The 21,389-nt window shown below is 43.5% G+C and overlaps 1 protein-coding gene across 3 annotated transcripts in view; it reads left to right on the top strand.

Annotated features, from left to right (window-relative positions):
• Positions 1-21,389, top strand: part of SDC2 (syndecan 2) — a 100,604-nt gene that overhangs the window by 73,150 nt on the left and 6,065 nt on the right. For all 3 annotated transcript variants that reach the window (XM_049633069.1, XM_049633071.1, XM_049633070.1), the window contains exons 2-3: positions 12,863-12,974; positions 19,397-19,530. In XM_049633069.1, the coding sequence (XP_049489026.1) occupies positions 12,863-12,974; positions 19,397-19,530 (246 nt within the window). The remainder of the gene's footprint in view (positions 1-12,862; positions 12,975-19,396; positions 19,531-21,389) is intronic.

Raw genomic sequence — 21,389 nt, 5'->3', positions numbered from 1 at the left:
GTTCCAAATGGGTTTCCATGGGGGCTGTGCTGCAATGTGACTGCTTGAAGGGATTGTGGCCGTCCCCGGCGGGCCAGGGCAGCGAGGCAGAGGAAGGCTATTAGGTGAGGAGTTGCTGGCATGCATGCCAAAGAGGTTGCCCCGGCAGCTGCAGTCATTCAGGCCTGGATTCTGCAGCCTCCAATGCAGGAGGGGCAAGAAGTGAGTAATTTTTCGACAAGTGGTGTGTAAGGTTAAGCATCAGAAAAAGAGAATCAGCAGGTCTGCTTTTATTCCAGAGCACCGGCCAAAGGCAGGTATGTCCAGCTGAAGTTGGGAATCATAGAAACCGAGATCTCCACAGCACTCCATATCCCCAGCTGTTTCCCTGAGGCCCATGGACATGTCTTCATTGGGCATCTATACATATGTGCCATGACTGAGTTATTCCAGGACTGCACACGGATCTCCTACCAATTAAATAATAAACACTCTGCGGGCAGAGGCAGGGTCTGGAGGCAGGGTGCCTGGAACAGTCCAATCTATTAGAAATTGGTCCCATCTCAAAAGGCTTGTGATGGAACCCAAGTGAGAGACCATTAATGTGGACCCAGCCCCCGGTGTTTTTCATTGTCCATGAGACTACACTCTCTAGGAAATGAAGAGGTACAGATAGCCCTGGTGGCTTGCATCCTGAAAGGAGTGGGACAGACTTTTTATATAGACTTTGTCATTGGTTGTTTTACAGGGGCATTTGTGGGAATGGGGTGGTCCACTAATTTGGGGAGACTTGAAGATCCTGGGGAATGTGGGAATTTTTAGAAACTAGTATTAGGTGTAGCATCATCAAGAATGCCAAGTTTTATTTGGCATTCTTGGGTGCTAAATCACCACAGAGGCCTTTGGTATGGCTTGCTTTGGAATGATGGAATCAGCTGGTGGGCTGCTTTTCCTACTGGATTCACTTGGAGAAAAAACAGATTTCCTTGAGATGGTCTGATGTATTTTAACTCATAACTATTTCTCTTCTTTATCTACCATATTTTTAGAAAACTAAGTGCTATGTCTCTTATGAAATGGTGCTTATGAATGTGTGTTCCAGCTGAGACTTTTAATGATCACTAGTGAATCGGCCTCCTGTGGAGGCAAAAAATAATAACGGTATGCTCTTTTTAAATAGATACAAAAGCCCTTCTTAAATATTATTTTTTAATTGAGCAGGTAATTTAACCATCCTGCAGGCTGTCTTCTGCCTCATCTTCCACACTCCTCCTAACAGTAGTGCACAGTTCCATCGGCAAAATGTCACAGTTCCCATCTAGATTCTGATAGACGTAGATCAGAAAGACAGAAGGCAGCTCTAGGTTACCTTTTGGAATTTGGGGAGCTTTGGTCAGATGTCCGTTTACAAAGCCAATAAAGTGTTTATTGTTGGTGGGGAAAGAATAGGACTCTTTCTTCCTCGTCATTTGGCAAGTCCGCAAATGTCATCTTCACGTAAATGACTCAAATACAACACTTCAGCATACCAACAGGAGCACTTTGTAAAATGTGTTTGCTTAGAGGTGGTGCAGGTCATGTGACACACATAAACGCACTCCGTGAGGCACATGCTTGTGTCCAGGAGCTCATGCTCCTGCCTCAAGTGCTATGGTATAGCCTGGGGAGGCTCCATTTCTTGGAAAATTTCATGCAGGGTCTATGACGGATTTCATAATAGACTCTAATGATATTCTTAAATCTTTTTTTTTAAATTTACTTTAACATTTATTTATTTTTGAGAGAGTGAGCGAGCAGCGGAGGAGCAGAGAAAGAGCGAGACACAGAATCCGAAGCAGGCTTCAGGCTCTGGATTTGAACTCACGAACCGCAAGGTCATGACCTGAGCTGAAATCGGACGCTTAACTGTCTGAACCACCCAGGCGCCCCAATATCTTTAAATCTTATCCTGGTTTCTCTGTCAAGGAAACCATTTCTTTAAAAGCTGCTTGGCCCTCGCCTTTTTTTGTTTTTTCCCCCCACTTGGTTAAAAAGTTTGGTCAAGAACAATTCCTTTATATAATAAAAAGAAATATGGGGCCTGGGGCTATGAGTCTTGGGCAGAATCAGGGTGTTTTTTTCCAGCAGGTATCAGGAATGTGAATAATCCCTTGGGCATACAGTACAGCTGCTGCTTTGAACTTGGCCCTGGGTCTTAAAAGCCAGCTATTCAGAACAGCTTGGCTCTAGAGTGAAATCGGTGGTCTTACCGCCTTTGGATTTATCCCCTTCTTTCTTGTTTTGTTACTTTTATTTAGAGAAGTGTGGACACACTTTCAGTCTTCCAAGATAAGAAACCAGCAACAAATGTCGTTATTGAAAAAGTCCTCCTAGATCAGGCAATCATTGTGTCAACCCAAAGGCTTTCTGGAATTAGCAGGAGAAGCAGAATGCAAGGCTTCCCTTACAGACAGACAGACAAGTGTGGTAGAACAGACTCTGAAAACCAGGAGCGATGTGGAATATTCAGGGGTGCACTTGGCCTGTCGGCCCTGTAGGCATGTCAGGGCTCAGTGTTCCAAGTTTAGGTTTTGTCCTCCATAGGCAGGGCCTAAGCTGGAATGGAAGCTTGTGCACTGGGAAGCTGGGCAACCTCACTTTGACATGGAATGGCTTCCTTGCTTGAACCTAGGAGCCAAGAGTAGCTAATGAGATGGGTAATTAAACCCAGAAAACTTTAGAACCTGGAATCTTGTAATTGAATATCCATTGTGCTAGACCTTTTGCTATTGTGACCCCTGATGAAATGGATCGGGTGTAGACCAAGCACTGTTGTGTCATTCTGTGGCACTTTTCTGAAGTGTGAAGTTTTGTTTTTAATGCTTGTCACTTATACACCTATATAATTCCATGTTTCTTTCTTCAGATTCTAAATATAGATATACAGATATATATGCACACACATGCATATGCACTTGTCAATGTTTGAATGCGTGAACTGTTAAGTAATAAGTTTGTTTTCAGAAGTTCATTTGTAGTATCGATGTTTAGAAACTAGCCCCTGGTTATTTGTGACTGTGACTCACTGGTTTTGTGCTTTCTGAGCACTTAGCACCATACATATATATGTAAAAATGCACAATAATATCATTTAGGAAAGAAATCACTCATAAGCCACCACCATACCCTCACCAATGAACTCTCTTCATTTTCCATTCCCCTGCCAGTGTTTGGCCAAATGATATGAAACTTTAACGGAGTTGTAATATTAGGAAAAATTAAAACAATATGTGCTTTCGAAATTTAATGTGTTGTCTAAACATTTTTCTTTGTTGCTCTGTGGTATATGATTTTTAATGGCTATGCTGAGAAAGTTAATCTAGCACACGTAATTTACAGAGCTCCCCTGCTACAGTTGGCCTTTAGGTTGTCTCAGTGATTTTACCTTTAATGCAGTAGTAAACACCCGAACTTTTTTTCTTCTTAGGATATTTCCTTAGGATAATGCCTGAGAGGAGAAATATCTAGATTTTGTATCTTTTTTTTAATGTTTACTTTTGAGAGAGAGAGAGAGAGAGTGTGTGTGTGTGTGTGTGCGCACGCACACACGCACAATCGAGGGGCAAAGTGAGAAGAGGACAGAGGAACCCAAGCAGGTTCTGCGCTGACAGCAGAGAGCCCGAATATGGGGCTCGAACTCACAAACCATGAGGTCATGACCTGAACCAAAACCAAGAGTTGGATGCTTAACCAACTGAGTCATCCAGGCACCCCAAGATTTTCTATCTTCTTAAAACACATTACCTGTGTGCTTCCCAAAGGGCCTGTGCCAATTTCTGTTAGTTGGCATCTTTTAATTTTTTAAATGTTTATTTTTGAGGGGGGGGGTGGGGAGACAGAATGTGAGTGGGGGAGGGGCAGAGAGTGAGGGAGACCCAGAATCCAAAACAGGCTCCAAGCTCTGAGCTGTCAGCACAGAACCTGACACGGGGCTCGAACTTATGGAACCGTGAGATCATGACCTGAGCCAAAGTTGGCCGCTCAACCGACTGAGCCACCTAGACACCCCTGTTGGTTGGCATCTTTTAAATCGTCAAAGTGTCTCTTTACGGGCCAGTACTCAAGTGTCCCGTATTCCTAGTAACATTCAAACTCAGGGCTAGGTGAGCCCTCTGAAGTACAGGCTGAGCTGGAAATTCCATCCATCAGCTGTTGCTAGCTAGCCTCAATGCAGGTTGGTCCTGGGCATCAGCTGGAGCCTGGGAGGGTGTGGCCTACCCTCTGGACAAAAGGTCTTTCCCAATTTCCTGTCCCATAGGCTTCCTGTGGCATTCTGTCAGCCCCCGTGTAGGGTGGAGAATATATGTGTTTGTGCCTTGGGACCTAAAATTGTAACAGTTGAAAACCCTTAGAGTGAATTATTAAATCTAAACCAGAGCCTGTTGGCTTCTTGTGCTTGACTGGGAGTCTGTTTCGTTATGGTAGTTTTTACAAAACACTTCTGAGTAAGAAATAAATTCCAAATCTTTTTTTCCCCCGTCTCTTGCCAAACTCCACCAGGAAACAGAATCTCGTTATTTCAGTTAGAATATATTAATACTGACCCTCTCCAGCAGTTGGGACTTTTCAGGTTAGGATCACACGGCTTCTATTTTTACTCTAGTCTAAACTGTGGTCATATGGATAACAAAATAAATACTGGAATATTCTAGTTTAGAGGGGGAGAGGCGGCAATGCTTATAATAACATGGCTACAAACCTCTTGCTTTCCTCTGTTTGATATTCCAAAAAAGGAAGAAAGTACAACTTGGAACACATCTGTAAGTAATGAACATTTTCCTTTTGTGTATCATGCATATTCAACATAATCCCACTCAAAATCCCAGCATTGCTTTAATATACATTGCTTCGTAGAGCCCTATTTTTGTTGCCAACAGATTTAATTCAGGACAAAGCTTCTTCCCTTCTCTCTCTGGATTAGGAATATGAACCCTTTACCACAAACAGAAGGAAGAATTGTTGGTGTGTAAATTAAAATAAAAACTTAAAAAAAAAAAATTGTCGGTGTGTCCGACTTCCCTCCCCTCCTCTGCCGTGCCCCCCTTCACTTCCTTGTTGCCTAAGAGGAAGACTGGTTTTTGTTTAGCATTAGCAAAAAACCAATTGCAGGAAGAGTATTTTTTAAAGACATATTGATTGAATTTTTGTAGTTCCAGTGTTTCAGAATTCAAAAGCTAGAAAATCTAACTGCTTTGAACCGCTTTCAGTTTGTTTTTTTTTAAGAAGAAAATTTCTACCATTAAGTACACGAACTCAGTGTTACTGTAAAAACATTTTTTTTAAATGTTTATTTTTGAGAGAGAGAGACAGCATGAGCGGGGGAGGGGCAGAGAGAGAGAGGGAGACTCAGAATCTGAAGCAGGCTCCAAGCTGTCAGCACAGAACCCGAAGTGGGGTTTGAACCCACAAACTGTGAGATTGTGACCTGAGCCGAAGTTGGAGCTTAACCAACTGAGCCACCCACGTGCCCCACTCAGTATTACTTTTTAAATGCTCTTCAGCCATTTTAAATGTTCTCCACAGATCAACAGTGTCTCTGGCTCATTGGAGGCATCCCTAATGAGTTGGTGGTTTCTTCTAAGGTCATATTTATCTTTATGGCTCTTCTCACAGTATAAGGCAGAAGTGTAGATTGCCCTTTTTAAAGAGACCAGGTAAGAGAATGTTGATCTAGTTTTCCCAGATGTGAGGTAACCAGGTAATGTCATTAAAAAGCGTGGTTATTTCCTTTCCCCAAGTGGCTGTAAGCTTGGGTTCAGCCTTTCTGAAAAATGTGACATCTTCCTTCCTCTGTTGAGCCTTTATCACGTGTTGTCTCTTGGAGCACAATGATAGGTCTGGTAGAGGATGCAGAAAACAGCAGACCGGGTCCCGATTCTCAGACCGCTTCAAGGAATGTACGTTCTAAGGAGTGAGATCAGATTCCCACTCTGTGAGGCATCCAACAGGAAAATCCCAACCAGAGTGGTAATTCCAAATGAGTGGTTGGAGCTTGAAGAACTGTAAATAGATACCGTAGGAATTCTGTCATATGCTATGGCTTGGTTTGTTTCAGAAGGTTCATGGAACAAGTTGGATTTCTCCATAGTTGTCTATGATTTTACGTTAATTTGTTTTAAATTTGCCATTTTTATGAGCAACATCCTGCCTCACACTTCATACCTTCATGTGATTCTTCCTTCATAAAAGCTAATGATTTTTTTTCAGAATTTGGGTTTATTTTCCTAATAGGCACAAGTAAATAATTTATAGGCATACCTTGTTTTATTATGCTTTGCAGGTATTACGGGGTTTTTTTGTTTTTGTTTTTTTATGAATCGAAGTTTGTGGCACCTCTGCATTGAGCGAATTTATCATCACCACTTTTCTAACAGCATTTGCTCACTTTTTGTCCCTGTCACATTTTGGTAATTCTTACAATATTTCACACTTTTCATTATTATTATGGTGATCTGTGATCAGTGATTAGAATTCATTGAAAGCTCAGATGATGGTTAGCATTTTTTAGCAATCAAGTACTTTGTAATTAAGATATGTACCTTGTTTTAGACATAATGTTAGTGCACACTTACTAGACTCTAGTGTAAACCTAACTTTTATATGCACTGGGAAACCAAAAAATTCATTTGACTCTCTTTATTGTGATATTTGCTTTATTGCGGTGGTCTGGAACCGGACCTACAATATTTCTGAGGTATGTCTGTGAATCCATTCCTCACTTTATGGAAGGTACCCTAAGGTTTTTCTTAAAGTAAAAGGCATTAGCTTTCTGGGTAAGTAATTAAGGACTAGTATAGGTGTTTGAAGCAGTTCTAAACTAAAGACCTTTCTTAAGGATTTCTTAAGTAGGGGATTTACGAATTTTCTTTCATGTGTGACCTCACCTTTGACCTTGGCTTTTGTATGAATTATATACAGGATTGTAGAGTAAGCATGGGACATGATTGGGTACCAGGTAGTTAGTTGTCTGTAAACAAACCCTTAAAATAAGTGCTTGTAAATACAACAGTATTTGCTTGTAAGCTTATGTAACAAGCAAATGTCACATACTCAAGGACAGCAGTATCTTTTTCCAACAATAAACATAGGGCTCTTTCCTTCTATTACATCTTTAGTTTGGATGGGACACTTGAGGAAGATGAAGGTATTACTGAAAATAATGGCAATTGATGGTCACGACTCCAGGGATCCTTCATATGGGAAACTTACAGGACATTAGGCAGAGAAGAAACTGTTAAGCTTGAACTCTCTTAACATAGAATTTTCTCCCTATCTATGATGCCAAGAATACTAGTTCTGAAAGATGTTAAATAGATACCCTGGAGGGAGGATTTCCATGGCTAAGGTTTGTAAGTGCTGGATCAAGCAGGGTTCAACATGACTCTATTGGAGTTCTTCTCGTGACCTTTATTATGATTAGGTGTGAATCACAAGAAAAGCAGGTGAGACGTTAGGCACAGCATGGCCAGCACTCTCAGTGAGCATACAATTTGAAGTCCAGACTTGGATATGAAGCCTGCTCCCCACCTCTGAGCTGTAGGTCTTTGGGCAAGCCTCGGGTCCTTGGTCTGCAGTGGAGATTGTTGAGATGATTAAATGTACCAATGCTTATAAAAAACTTAGCACAAAATGCCTGGCACATAATAAACACATAACAGTCACCTACAGCTAATCCTTTTGAACTCCAGGCTGAATGGGTCTGATATCTTCATGTTCTGGGGAATTACAGTGTAATAGAAAGAACCTAGAATTAGGTGTCTGAAGTCTTGGATTTACCTTTGGCCACCAACTAGACTGAACGATTTTCAGCTACTTTGCCACTGTGGTACTCTGTTTCTTCACTTTTGAAGCAAATAGATGATCTTGAGGCCTATAGTGTCCAGTCATGCTCTAAGATTAATGTCCCTTTGGGCTTTACCTAAGCCAGAATTGGCAAGTTCACCTTAAGGACAAGTATACCATCTCTGAGTGACTGTATGGGAGAAAATTTTAATTATGATTTCATTTACGGTGTTTGTTAGCTATTAATAAAATAGTTTATTGAGTCATCTCTGGAAAGATAAGCTAAAGTTAACAGCCAGTTTGGCACTTTATAGTCACCATAAAAATTAATATACATTTGAGTCTAAATTGGGACAAATGTGCCTTTATCCTAAAACTAAGAGTATCATCTAAGTGTTTGTTTTCTATGGTATGATACAGAATGCAGTATTAGGCCACATGAATATTTTATTTTTATATCCGAAGGCTACTTTTCTGAAGGTCAGTTCTGGGATGTTTGGTATCCATGAATAGTTAGGTTTTCTACTTTCTGGCTTTGGTATTAACCTAAGTTTAAACCGTAAAGTGAATTTAACACCTGCTGCTTTGAGCTCTAATTATCTTGACCCCTGTTTATCGCTTGCACTAGTTTAAGGTACTTAGAGAACATTCATCTAGTAGATAAGGCAGTGTATCTTTCAAGGAAGACCTCAGATTTCTAAATAACTGATTTCCACACTGGCAGTTTGAAACGTAGTATTTGTTCAAAGTAGGCTTTATCTACGTGAGAAAATCCAGTGCGTAGATTTGTTCAGTTGCTATGTCACAAATTTTCTTTGCTGAGAAAGTAGACAGGTTGGTGATATTACTAAAACCAAGACTGGTCCACTGGATGGTCTTTTATGTGTTGAATTAACATTTCTCTGTTCATTTATATTCTAGATACAGTTACAAGTTTGGGCTGAATCGTGTTCTCAAAATACTGGTTTTCATCATCCTCAGGCATGTAAGACCTAGGTCACCATTGCTTTCCTCGATTTGCCATCCTGAAAGGAGTTTATTTCCTCTTAGAGGCGTTACCTAAAGGAAATCGGTGTGACCGCGTCTCTTGAGTATGTCGTGGAGCCTGGGGTTGGGTAGAGGAAGTGGCAGCAGCTGATACTGAAGTGCAGGTGAGGCCATATGGTGAAAGCACTTCTTTCAAGGCTAAGGAGTTTTTATTTCATCCTGTAGGTGACAGGGAGCCAATAAAACGTTTTCAGCTGGGAGTGACACAGTCACATTTAAGGGTGGTCCCTCTGCAGAGAATGGATCCAAACACAAAGACGTAAGCAGTGACCAAGTAAGGAGGCCTTAGTAGTTAATGGTCCAGGCCTGGTATGATGAGGTTGCTGTGATGTGGGGGCCAGGGGAGGGATGGAGTTAGGGTGGAGGCAGGTATGTATCTTGCCTTCCCTGAGGCATTTTGGGGATACAAAACGGAGTCCGATGCGCATTCTCCTCTGGGAAGAACTGCCTCCTCTCCGCAGGCAGTTTGGTGCTCCAGGTTCGGTGGCTGAAGGTGGCGTAAAGTATCAACCTCTATCTCGGTTTGCAGTAGACTCCCCGCCCCCCCCGTCAGTATACCAGGCGGCTTTCCACAACTTCCCTTTGCTCTCCTGTGTTCACATCTTGCATCAGCCGAGGGGGAAAAGGTCTGAAAGACCAGCTCTATTTTTCTTGCAGCTCGTACTCTGAGCCCTCTTAGCCAACATCATTGGCACAGCCTCACAGAAATGGTCAGTCCCAAATTAAACAGCCTCGTTATGAAATCCTCCAGTTGGCCGGCTGCTCCGAGCTGCCGGGCTGTGTCTACGTACATTCTCTCCCCATTCCTTTTGTCCAGTGGCTCTGTCTCGTTGAGCAAGAAAGTATTCAGAGTATGTCCTGGGGTTTTCTGCTTAGTGAGGCGGACCACATTTGGCTAGGTGTAAAAAGAAGTCCTCTTGAGTCACCCCTTTCCCTGGCTTTCGAGAGATGCACATCTTCTTGCCCCAGGGGAGTGGTGGTGCATAATCCATTTCTCTCCCCAGGCATGTTGACTGCGGAAGTCTTCTGCAGTGTGGAGTCTTCACAAAAGACATTTGTCATGTTTGGGAAGGTGTTTTTTATTTAAAGGAAAGACAGTGGAGGTATTCTTTGAGCATCATCTGCTGCAGTGTGAAAAGGGCCCTGCTTATTGTTCAGTGGACTTTGTGGAAGGATTTTGGTAATTCCTCCTATGCGCTTGGCGCCCCTGACATCAGAGCAGGTGATAACTTTTAGTTTGTTGTCATAATTACGGGCACCACACTGGAGGATGGAGGAGAACATACACGTAGCTGCCCTCGAGCACATTAAACATCCCATTGGCCCCACGACCATGCTGGAGCCCCACAGACCCCGATTGGCTGAGGGCAAGCCAGCTTCTCCAAATGCGCCCAGACTTCTACCCCAAGTCCTGTGGCGACTCGGGCCTGACAACTTCCTCGTAAGGGTTGTCCTGGGGAAGTCTGTTGCTCGTCAGGGTACCCAGTGTGGCTGAACTGTGAGGTGGCCAGAATCCCCTGGAGACGTTTTTGGCCCAACTGTCTGTTCGTTGTGACAGATGTATTAGTCCGGACAGCCACCGCACGCACCTAATGAATAGAAACGCAGTTTACCCATAGGGGTTAAATATCTTAGTGTGACCCATGCCCCATCAAACTTCTTTGACAGAGCCAAGAGGAAAATGAAATCAATATGAACAAAAGACAGGTCTCTAAGATGTGAAAAGATACTTTTACTTACTTTTTAGACTCTGGGCTACTTAAGTAGATGCAGTGCAACATGTATGGGAAGTTTGGGGGCAGATGATCGCCCAGGCTTAGAATCGAGAGATTTTTAACCTTAGGAATCCTGGAGGTCTTGTGACATGTGTAAACTCTGAAACCTGAGTCAAAGGCCAATTTGTTTTAGGTAATCTCAATGGACAAATATTTATTGAGTGCCCATGTACTTTGAGAGAGGCAGGGAGCATGCTGGGTCATTGAAGACCTGCCTTCAGCAAGTTGGACCCAGCTGAGGCACAAGAGAAAGTGTACATGAAACAGTGAGAAATGGCAGTAAGAGTTTAGGGCTTAAACTGTTCATACCCTATAAAATCCTCTAGCAGCTTCTAGCTAGATGCCGTACAGGGACGGGGAAGTCAGAACCTTTTTCATAGACAGGATTTGAGAGAAAGAATGAGAGGGTCCTCCAGACGATGTTCACAGGACAGAGTTTAACATAAGCAGGACTGAAAACTGTTCTTCGGTGTGAGCACAAACAGCCTAAGCAACATTTGCTGAGCACCTAGTGTATGCCAGGAGCTGTGATTGCAGGGAGCCGGGGTGGATTAAAGAGGAGCGTGGCACTGCCCTTGCCTCAAAGCCGCCGAGAGTCTGATAGGGGTCAGTTGGGTGGATTGTAGAGCTGAGGAATGTGGGCCTCCTGACACGCTTCACAAGCTTTGGGAATGACTGCCTGGAAGGGTGATGATGGCCTTGGAAGCCAGTAGGATGCAGGATGGCCTCAGATTGCAGAGTTCAGCTCTGACCATTCTACCAGAAAAATTCCAGCACGCTCTTGGCTCAGGGTGGTCACTTGATGCCTACAAGCCAACCCACTGGAAAACCAGTCCCTAAGGTTTTAGTTCTCGATGTGCCGGTGTTGTGGCTCACACAAAACGAGTTCCCATACTTTTCCATCAATTGGCACTGAAGCCTGGTGGAGAACATGGGCTCAGGTTTAAAATGCTTCAGCTTCTTGAAGCAGCCGCTGAAACCCGAGAGAATAAAGTTGGTCCTGTTACGGAGGGCTGGACCCATCTGCCCTCTTAGGAAGGTTCCAGTCACGGCGACCGCTGGAACACAAAGTTTTATTTTAAGAGGAAATCTAATGAAAGCCAGTGTAGTAAGGGAAACGTTGTTTTTTTTTTTTTTTTTTTTTTTTATAATTCCTGTTAGGAACAAACATTCAATTTATATTTAAAAATAGGACAATAACGAGTGTTGCCCGTTTCTAAACACAAATGTTGTTTAGAATCTGACATTCTGCTTTGTTTCTCGGTTTTCATGAGATACTGGTGGTAAAATATCAGTTTACTGAAACCATTTAAAAAAAAATTATACGTCTACTCTGCCTCCAATTCATGCGAGTACTCTTCTGGCAAGATTAGGGTGAATTTTAATACTAAAACTCTTACCGAAGAGCTAAGAAGCTGGGGAGCTGGTATACTTAGCGAACGATCCCTCTCCATATGAAGTGTGTGATTTGCTGTTTCCAAGTGCCAGTAATATAAAAAGAATGTGCTCGTGTGGGTTTATCTGCATTTGTCATTAAGGCTCTGCTAAGCCAGTGAGCCCTAGAAGCGGGCTTGTGGCGGCTTTTGCCCTTGTCAGATGAACCCCACAGGCACTGCTGCTCACAGGGTGTCCTGCCTGGCATCGGCATGGATCTGGGCTGCCTGGACAACTGGGAAGCTCTTGGGTGTAGTGATAAAGGTCTGAGTGTGGCCAAGCCTGCGAATATTTGCAGGGCCTTGATGGATCCTTGGGTCATGATTTGGCAGAAGTGTGGTAATACTATTGTATTCATCCCCAAGAAGGTCTTAAATAATTTGAATGGTTGGTAAGTTTCCCAGTAAGGAAGCCTCACAGTGACCCTGTGACAAAGAGAATGCCTGAGCTGGTGACCCTGTAACAAAGAGAATGCCTGAGCTGGCTTATAACTAGCCCTGGGACCACCAAACTCAGGCAGCTTTAGTGGAATATAATGAAATAAGCCCCTGATAGGTGCTTACGTCTCTGAGCTGTTTGGTTCTCCTGGATTTTAGGCTACATAGGCTTGCTTCCTTGGGGGGCTTTTGCCTGTGGTTAGCCTGTGACTTACCAGGATGTCCTGAGGAAGGGGAGGGTGGAAATGCGGGTTCAGAGGAATGGAGGAGAGAGAGATAGTCACTGTGGTGTAAACCTGAACAAGTAAGATAAATGAGCATGTTTCTTGATCTCTCACCATCCTGAATCCCTTCTCATTCTTCTCTCAGAGAGCAGAGCCGACATCTGATAAAGACATGTACCTCGACAACAGCTCTGTTGAAGAAGCTTCAGGAGTGTATCCTATTGATGATGATGACTATGCTTCTGCATCAGGCTCAGGTAAGGCTGGCTACTTCCATGCCCACCTCCATTCTTTGTGCTTGCACGTGCACCCACACCCATGCACATGCATAGGTGCACACGTGTGCGCGCGCGCACACACACACACATTCTACTGGAACTCATTTCAAGGAGGCAGGCAGGATGCAGGGTGGTTAAAAAGTCAAAATGCCTGGCAGCATATTCTAGCTCTCTGCCACTTAAGCTGTGAGATCTTGGGAACATATTTGACTTAGCTGAGCCTCCGTTTCCTCATTCATAAAATGGGAGGTAGTAATAGTCTCTATCACGTAGGTTGTGAGGATTAACGGGGTTAACATATCTACAGCTCTAGGAGTTTGGTGCTTGGCAAGTAGTCAGTGTCCTGTTAACATTAGTTTTGATTTTATTATGAAGGCTTTCAGAGTGATAAAAGTGGAATCTACCCTTAAATCCCTCAAATGCTAGTTTCATGAAACTACCAATCCTGTGTTATAGATTATGGGCGGGACCAAGAAGAGTTATGCCTTCTTACTCAAAAGTGGGAGGGAGAACATGGCAGCCAAATAAAATCATGATACAGTGATATCCTTACTCCTCTGGTGTATCAGTTATCTAGTAGCTCAGTAATGCTGCATAACAAACCACCCCGAAGCGTAGTGGCTAAAAACAACAATCATTTATTTAGCTTATTATTCTGTAGATGGCAATTTAGGCTGGGCTAACTGGGTTCCCTTATGTGTCAGTGGCCAACTGTAGGTTGGGTATGCAGCTTTGCTGGTCTGCACTGGGCTCTAACATGTCTTTGGGGCAGACTTGGCTCTGGTCTACACAGTCTCTCATCCTCCAGTGGGCCAGCCATTTGTTCAGAGGAGGAAGCAGAGATCCCAAGAGGGCAAGTACAAGTGTGCAAAGCCTCTTGCACACTAAGCTTAGAATTGGCACAGCATCACTACCACGTTTTATTGGTCAAAGTAAGTCATAGGTCCAGGCCAGACTCCAACGCTTAATGAAAGGATGTACAAAGTCACATTGCAGAGGATGTGGATATGGGGTGGGGGGGTGGGTAGTAAAGGATTCTGGCCATTTTTGCAATCTACCGTAGTGATAAATGTTTCACCTGTACCAGGAATGCACCCCCCTCCAAGAAGCTGGGAAGGAGGAAGAGCTTGTGCATATATCAACTAACAATCAAGTCAGGAAATTGTGGTCAGCAGTATGCTAGAAAAGTCTTCTCCAAGACCCTTCTTGTTTTGAGTTTTCACTGTAGATTCAACAGATGGCAAAAGTTACCCTGAATGTGGATGTCTGTAATCAGATTAGCCTGGGCTTCAGAATGACCAAGAACAAACTAAAATCAATTGTATCTTTGGTAGAGATCTACCTATATAGGAGTGAGTGTTTTAAGTTGGAAAAAAGCAAATCCGAGAAAGACAAGAGAGGTGGTGGCTGACCTAGTAACAATGAGCTTACAATGCAATCTGAATGTAAAAATAGCCCTCGTTATTCTTGGGGAAGTGATATATATCACACATGCAGAATGAGTGTGGAAAGAGTTGTTCTCCATGGCCCACAACACTATTAATATCTTTCACTCATGGCACCTCTTTTTTTCCTCTAGCACCTCAAAAGTGCTTTGTAACTGTCATCATCAGAGTATCCCAGGAAATAATAACTATGGACCCCTTTTTGCCCCCATTTCACAGATCTTAGAACCCAAGAGTTGTTAGATTTGTAGCTATTGTTCAATCACTTTGCTGACTTCTGCCAAGATTGTGCTGAAGTTTAATGTAAAGAAAGCAGGTACATAGTCCTGCTTCTCTGCCACCCTTGCAGATGAAAGGGGTCTGGAGTGGGTCATTTGAAATCCTGAATACATTAATCAGATGGATCGAGCTAAGGCTTGCTTCCACCTCGGCTCCAGCCCCGGGCAGATCACTGCTGCAAAGAAGTGCATCATTCTGGACTTTGGAAACCTCCTTATGCTGCTTAAAGGTATATTGATTTGCAGCTTAAAGGTGGTAGAAGTTGTAACCAAAATTTATAAAGCACTTCCTGTGTGTCAGGTGCTGTTCCTCTACTTACAACATCTACGTAAGGGCAGATTGTTATTGTCTCCACTTTTCACATGGGAAAGCCTGAGGCACAGAAGGATTGAGTAACTTGCCTCAGATCGCACTGTCAGAGTAATGGAGCTGGGGTAGGGACTGGGGAGTTGGGCTTGAGAGTGTGTTCTTTTTTGCTCTTTTGTTGTCCTGCCTTCTTGTGTCATAATACCCCACTCTAGAATTAGGCCACCCTGCCTAGCTGATGCCCAATCCCAGCTGGAAACTGGGATCCTCTCCAGGGTTTTGGCCATTGTTCCTTCTGTCCTCACTCCTATCTTAACTATCTAATGGCAAAGCAAATGGACTGGAGGAAATGGCTGGAGGCCTAAAGGGTACTTCCTGGATGAAGAGATGGGGTCATGCTATATGTGTGGACTCAAGAATGGGCATTAATGAATATGAACACTCCGACCATTCACTTAAATATTTCATAGGCATTCACTGTATGCCAGACATAGTGCCTTGTTCTTGGGACACAGATGAGGAAGACTTGGTCCCTGTCTTCAGGGGACCAAGCGCCTGAGAGAAATGTAAAAATGAGAAAAAAACAATTATAACACCATGTCAGGAGTGATATAATATAGGAAAATGCTGTACAACAAAAATTTGAGAGGTAAACATAGTATTCTGGTGCTATGGAACATACGTACCTTGGGGCACCTGGGCAGCTCGGTCAGTTAAGTGTCTGACTCTCGATTTCAGCTCAGGTCATGATTTCAGAGTGGTGAGATTGAGCCCTGGGTTGGAGCCTGCTTAAGATTCTCTCTCTCCCCCTCTGCCTGCGTGCCTGCCTCCCTCCCTCCCTCCCTCTCTCAAAAAACAAAAACACCCCAAAAAACTAAAAAACAACAACAAAAAACAAGGGAACACACATACCATCCAATGTCCAACTAAACCATCAATAAAGGAATTGGTCCTAACTCACAAGGACACATAAAACAGTAGAGGAGACAATAGCCATGATGTTTTGAAAGCTGGAAAGCAGATGGTCTTGTAATGGAGAGAGGGGATGATGTTGATTCTGAGAAAGACAGTGTGAGCAGTAGTTTCCCAGGTGGAAACGGGCTCTGGGCTGGGATGTCTCAGGCCAGAGAGAACAGTGAGAGTTTGAAAGTCAGGGATGACAGAGATGTGATCAAGGGGGCTCCCGGGTCTCTGGTTCGGGCAAGAGGGTCAATGTACTTTAATAAAGATAATAAATACAGTAGAAGAACCACCCGAGGCAGTTCACTCCTCTGTCTCTAACGTAAGAAGTGTTAGCTTGAGGGAGTTTTCTACTTTACACAATCTCCTCTCTTCTCAAAACAGATTCTCCTAATTCAGTGAGTCATATTTGTAACTGCTGTGAACAAAGGGGGGTCTTGAAAGCCGTTAATGGAAAATTTTTCATTTGGCATTGAAAAACATTTTTTTGCAAGGAAATGATTCATTGTAGGAGCAAATCAAGCATATTATGTGTCAAACTTTGACAGAAAACCAGGTAGGCTGTTAGAAACGAGAAGTGTGTTTCTAGAACCATCATTATTAATGACACATTTACATACCATTTTATATGTACGGTGCTTCCAAAATATATCCCATTCAGACCTCTGAGAGTTCGTTCCTGTCCCCACTTCACACACGAAGACACTGACGCCAGCATTCCTTGCCAAAGGTCAAAGCTAAAGATGCCAGAACCAGTCCTAGATTTGTTTTCAATGCCAAATCCCATATGTATTTCAGATATACTCTACCATTTCTTCTCTGTATGATGAGTGTACGCGCTAAAGTTGAAGGAGATAGTTGATAGAATAAAATATTTTAAAATGCGAAATTGAAAAACAAAAACAAAAGCGTCCTAGCCTCTTGCCATGTTTCCAACACAGCACCTCTTCCGAACTACTTATTTCATTTTACCAGGATCCTGTGAGGAATTTAGAGGTATTTGTCTTTCGCTCCTGTCTGAGGAAGCAGGTTAGAGTTGCAGAGTTTTGAGTTTGAGTTTGTTACACATTTGACAGATGATCACCTTAAAAAAGAATATTGTATTTGAATGTCAGAAATTCTTAAATGCTATTCTGGTAAAAGGCAAAAATAAAAATAAAAATAGTGTCCAGGTCGCAGGCAGTTGGCAGTTAGTTACTCATTGAACAAATACTGGATTGGAGCCTGTGGCTGTTGGGGATTCTATTAGGCAATCGGGGAGCAAACAGTTGCAATTCTTGGCCTTACAGAGCTTCTAGTCTACTAGTGGAGATTTCAATCAATAGTTGTGTAAATAAATGCAGGATTACAAATTTGTGATAAATGCAATTACGGTAAGAAAAGTGGTACTAAAAACCATTTAACAGAGGACACTGAGGTAATATGGAAGAGAGGGAGGATAACATGGGGAATGACCTTGGTGCTAATGTCTGGAGGTGAATTAGGAACTAGCCAGGTGAGGGCTTCTGCCAAGAGATCAGGGACAACAGGGGAAAATGAGGCTCAAGGAGGCTGGAAAAGTGGGCCAGGGCTGGACCCTGCAAGGCTGGGCTGAGGCATTTCCTATACATCTTGAGCAGTGGAGTGCCATTATAATGGCATTATATTAAACAGGAGGATGATGGGGTGACAGCCACTTTGTGGGCAGTGGACTGAAAAGGGGGCTCTTCGAAAGAAGGCAGGTACGGTGGCTTGTGGACAGTTTATGGTGGCATTGGATGAGAGTGGTGGCCCTGGGACTGTGAAAAGCTGTTAGAGTGAAGACATATTAAGAAAATAAAATTGGTAGAACTAGGGGATGGATTCAGTGTGGGGTAAGGAAGAGGAAGGCAGAGTGGTGACTTCCAGGAATGGGGGGGTTCTGTTTGCTGCCCATTAACACCAGATGACCGCCACGTCTGTAGGGGCAGAGGGAGATTGTGAGCTCTGTTTTGAACACGTTAGAGGTGGATGGCACCTTCGAGTCACTGGAGTGAAAATGTCAAGTAGGCCAGTGGATGTGTAGGTCTGAATTTCAGAGGAGCAGTTAAGCTAATGATATAAACTTAGGTTTTGTTTGTATTTAGATGGTAATTGAAGTCGTGGCTGTAGGTGAGGCAGAAAGTGTAGAGTAAGAAGCAGCCTGGGGCTGATGCTCAAGGAACTCTGATATTTAAACTCTAGGTCAAAAAAGCCTGAGCCCGCAGAGGAGACTTAGAAATAGCCCAAGAGGTGAGGGGGAAAGCTGGGAAGTCAAGTCCTAGAAGCCCAAAGATAGTATATCAAGAAGGAGACGGTAGCTGACCAGTGTCCAGTGGTGGTAGGAGGCTCAATTATATGAGGACCACTCTGGAAGATGCCTTTGGATATGGCAGCGTGGAGGACATTGGTGACCTGATTAACAAGCAGCACTGAGAGCGTGATGACAGGGAAGGTCTGACTAGAGGGGGTGCAGATAGCTGGTGAGCAGGGATGCTGATGAGGACCCACAGCACCACTGGAAAAGTCTTGGCTGTAAAAAAAGCAGAGAGAGAGCAGCAGTTCCCCTCAGAGAATAAAGGGCCTACTGTGGGAGAGTCTTCTCTCTCTGTTGTTTTGTTGTGTTTTAAAATGGAGAATGTAGGGGTGCCTGGGTGGTGGCTCAGTCGGTTAAATGTACGACTTCAGCTCAGGTCACGATCTTGCAGTTTGTGAGTTCAAGCCCCACATCAGGCTCTGTGCTGACAGCTCGGAGCCTGGGGCCTGTTTCGGATTCTGTGTCTCCCTCTCTCTCTCTCTGCCCCTCCTCTGCTGGTGTTCTCTCTTTCTCTCTCTCTCTCTCTCTCAAAAATAAATGTTAAAAAAATTTTTAAATAAATAAAATGAAATGGAAAATGTAGCATGTTTCAACATAGGAAAGGAAGAAATCTCATGCACAGAAGAGTTTGAACATTCAAGTAAAAGAGGAGATCCTTGAGAGTGTTCAGGATAATATTACAAAAAATGCCAGGCTGTCCATGGATCCCTTGGAAATCAATTCATCGCAGTGAAAACTGCAGGAAAGTTAAGTGTGGAATTCGTTTTTTAAGTTTATTTGGGGAGAGAGAGAGCACAAGCAGGAGAGGGGCACAAAAAGGGAGAGAGAATCCCAAGCAGGCTCCGTGCTGTCAGCATGGAGCCCAATGCAGGGGCTTGAACTCACTAACCATGAGATCATGACCTGAGCCAAAATCAAGAGTCAGAGGCTCAACCGACTGAGCCACGTGGCATCCCTTAAATGCCAAATTCCTGAGGAATAGGTATTTTGAAAACACATGGCCCTGTCAGTGTCCATCCTCAACAGTACCATCTGATGATATAGAAATCTGTGTTGTGATTCATGTGCTCAGCTTCTCTTTGCTTGTTTTTTTCCAGGAGCTGATGAGGACGTAGAGAGCCCGGAGATGACCACATCCCGACCACTTCCAAAGATAGGGTTCACTAGTGCTGTTCCCAAAGTGGAAACCACGACATGGGAGATCCAGAACAAGATACCTGCTCAGACGAAGGTGTGTTTGTTTTGCATTGCATTACCGGGTTGTTGTAAGTGTTTCAGTTTAAAAATTGCACAGAATGTTCCTTTTGAGAAGCCCCACTTAAAATTATGTGAGGACAAATGGTCTTTCATCATCTTGCTGTAAATGGCTCTTTCTTACTCTTTATGATCGTTTTGACGTTTACCCACCGACTCCTTCATTGTTGTTTAAATAAACGTTTTTCTTCAGAGCAGTTATAGGTTCATAGCAAAATTGAGTGGAAAGTTCCCATGTGCCCCCTGCCCTCACACAGACACCACCTACCCCCCAGAGTGGTACATTTATTACAATTGATGAACCTAATTGATACATTATTTTTACCCAGAGTCCATAGTTAACCTTAGGATTCACTCATGGTGTTGTACCTTCTGTGGGTTCTGACAGATGTACCTTGTGCTGCCTCTTTATCTCTCCTGCCCCCCCCCCCCCCGGAAAGTACTGATCTTTTTACTGTCTTCATGGTTGGGTTTTTCCAGAATGTAATAGAGTTATCACCATACAGTATGTAGCCTTTTGAAATAGGCTTCTTTCGCTTAGCAGTATGCATTTAAGGTTCCTCCGCGTCTCTTCATAGCTCAGTAGCTCACTCAGCTACCTACTACTACCTACTACTTTTATCACCCCGGCCTAGCTTATATATGGATATTTTTTATAGGGTGCTAAGGGTCTCAAAACCCAGTTAAGAAACAAAATTTTTTCTGTTTATTTGGGCTTAAGCTAAGAAAATTTGTTTTCAGTTCATAAAGAATTTTTTTCTGAGTTAAAACCATTGTGAACTTTACACATGATGAAACAGGTTCTGGAATAAGGAAACTCCAGGTTGCTGTCTCATTCAGTTACTTCTTAAAGTCTCCTCAGACCTGTCATCGGCAGAATAACAGACTTGACCTCTTTCAGGGATGATGAACGTGGTTGCATCTCAATATATTCATTTTGAGGGCTGAGTTATTAAGAAATAAGGTCTTTGGATTTAGAGCCAAAGTACTAGTTGTTGAAAACTATGAGACTGGTGATTTTGGCCTTATTATCATTATATTGTAATTAGCCGACCACCTACTAGTGGGTAAGCTATTTAAGTTGGAAAATGCATATGAAAGTCTGAAGAAGGCCTAGGCTTTAAATCCTGGATCTGGTCAAATTTCTTACCTTCTCTGAGCCATTCCTCATGGGTCCGTGAGAAGATTAAATGTGGGTGGGTGCCTATAGTATGGCCCCTGAGACCCAGGAAGCATTCTGTAAGCCTTGACTGAATTTGGTTAGAGCAATCACCAGATAAGCCTTATAACTGCAGTAGGAGGCTTTGTAGATGGCCCAGGGCTCGCAGACTGCTTATGAAAACTTAGAAACACAAGTGTCCCCTTTGAGAGCTCCTCCATCTGTTGGTCAGAAACGAGCTGCTGCCAAGCTTTAGTAGGAGACAAGATGTAGAGGGCTGTCCCCTGAAGGTAGTGACACGTCTCGTCTGGAGTAAGAAGTGCCCCTCTACAGGCAGGAACGCATGACAGCTTCCCACACTTTCATGTCCCTCCCTCTGTGTCCCTGCTGCATGGGAATAGGACAGTGAGTGACAGAGCTGGATGCGTTTCTGCAGATGTGGAGGGGCCGTGGCCAACCCTCCTCACACTGGAGGATGCTCTGTAGGATTAAGAAGAACCAAATACTGTCAGTAGCAGACTGACTTCACAGGCCAGGCGAGAGGAAAAAAGGTCCCTGAACACGGGCAGACATGCTAGCATGTGCTGGCTCCATGTGCGGGAGCTGCTCTGTCAGTGCATGGAGTTGAATGAATGAGAGAAGAAGGAAGAAGGGGAGGAATGCAGGGTAACTGTTGC

This window comes from Panthera uncia, chromosome F2, assembly GCF_023721935.1.
Source record: "Panthera uncia isolate 11264 chromosome F2, Puncia_PCG_1.0, whole genome shotgun sequence".
Classification (NCBI taxonomy): domain Eukaryota; kingdom Metazoa; phylum Chordata; class Mammalia; order Carnivora; family Felidae; genus Panthera; species Panthera uncia.
The sequence above is the reverse complement of the archived record's forward strand: the minus strand, read 5'-3'. Positions and strand labels throughout refer to the sequence as shown.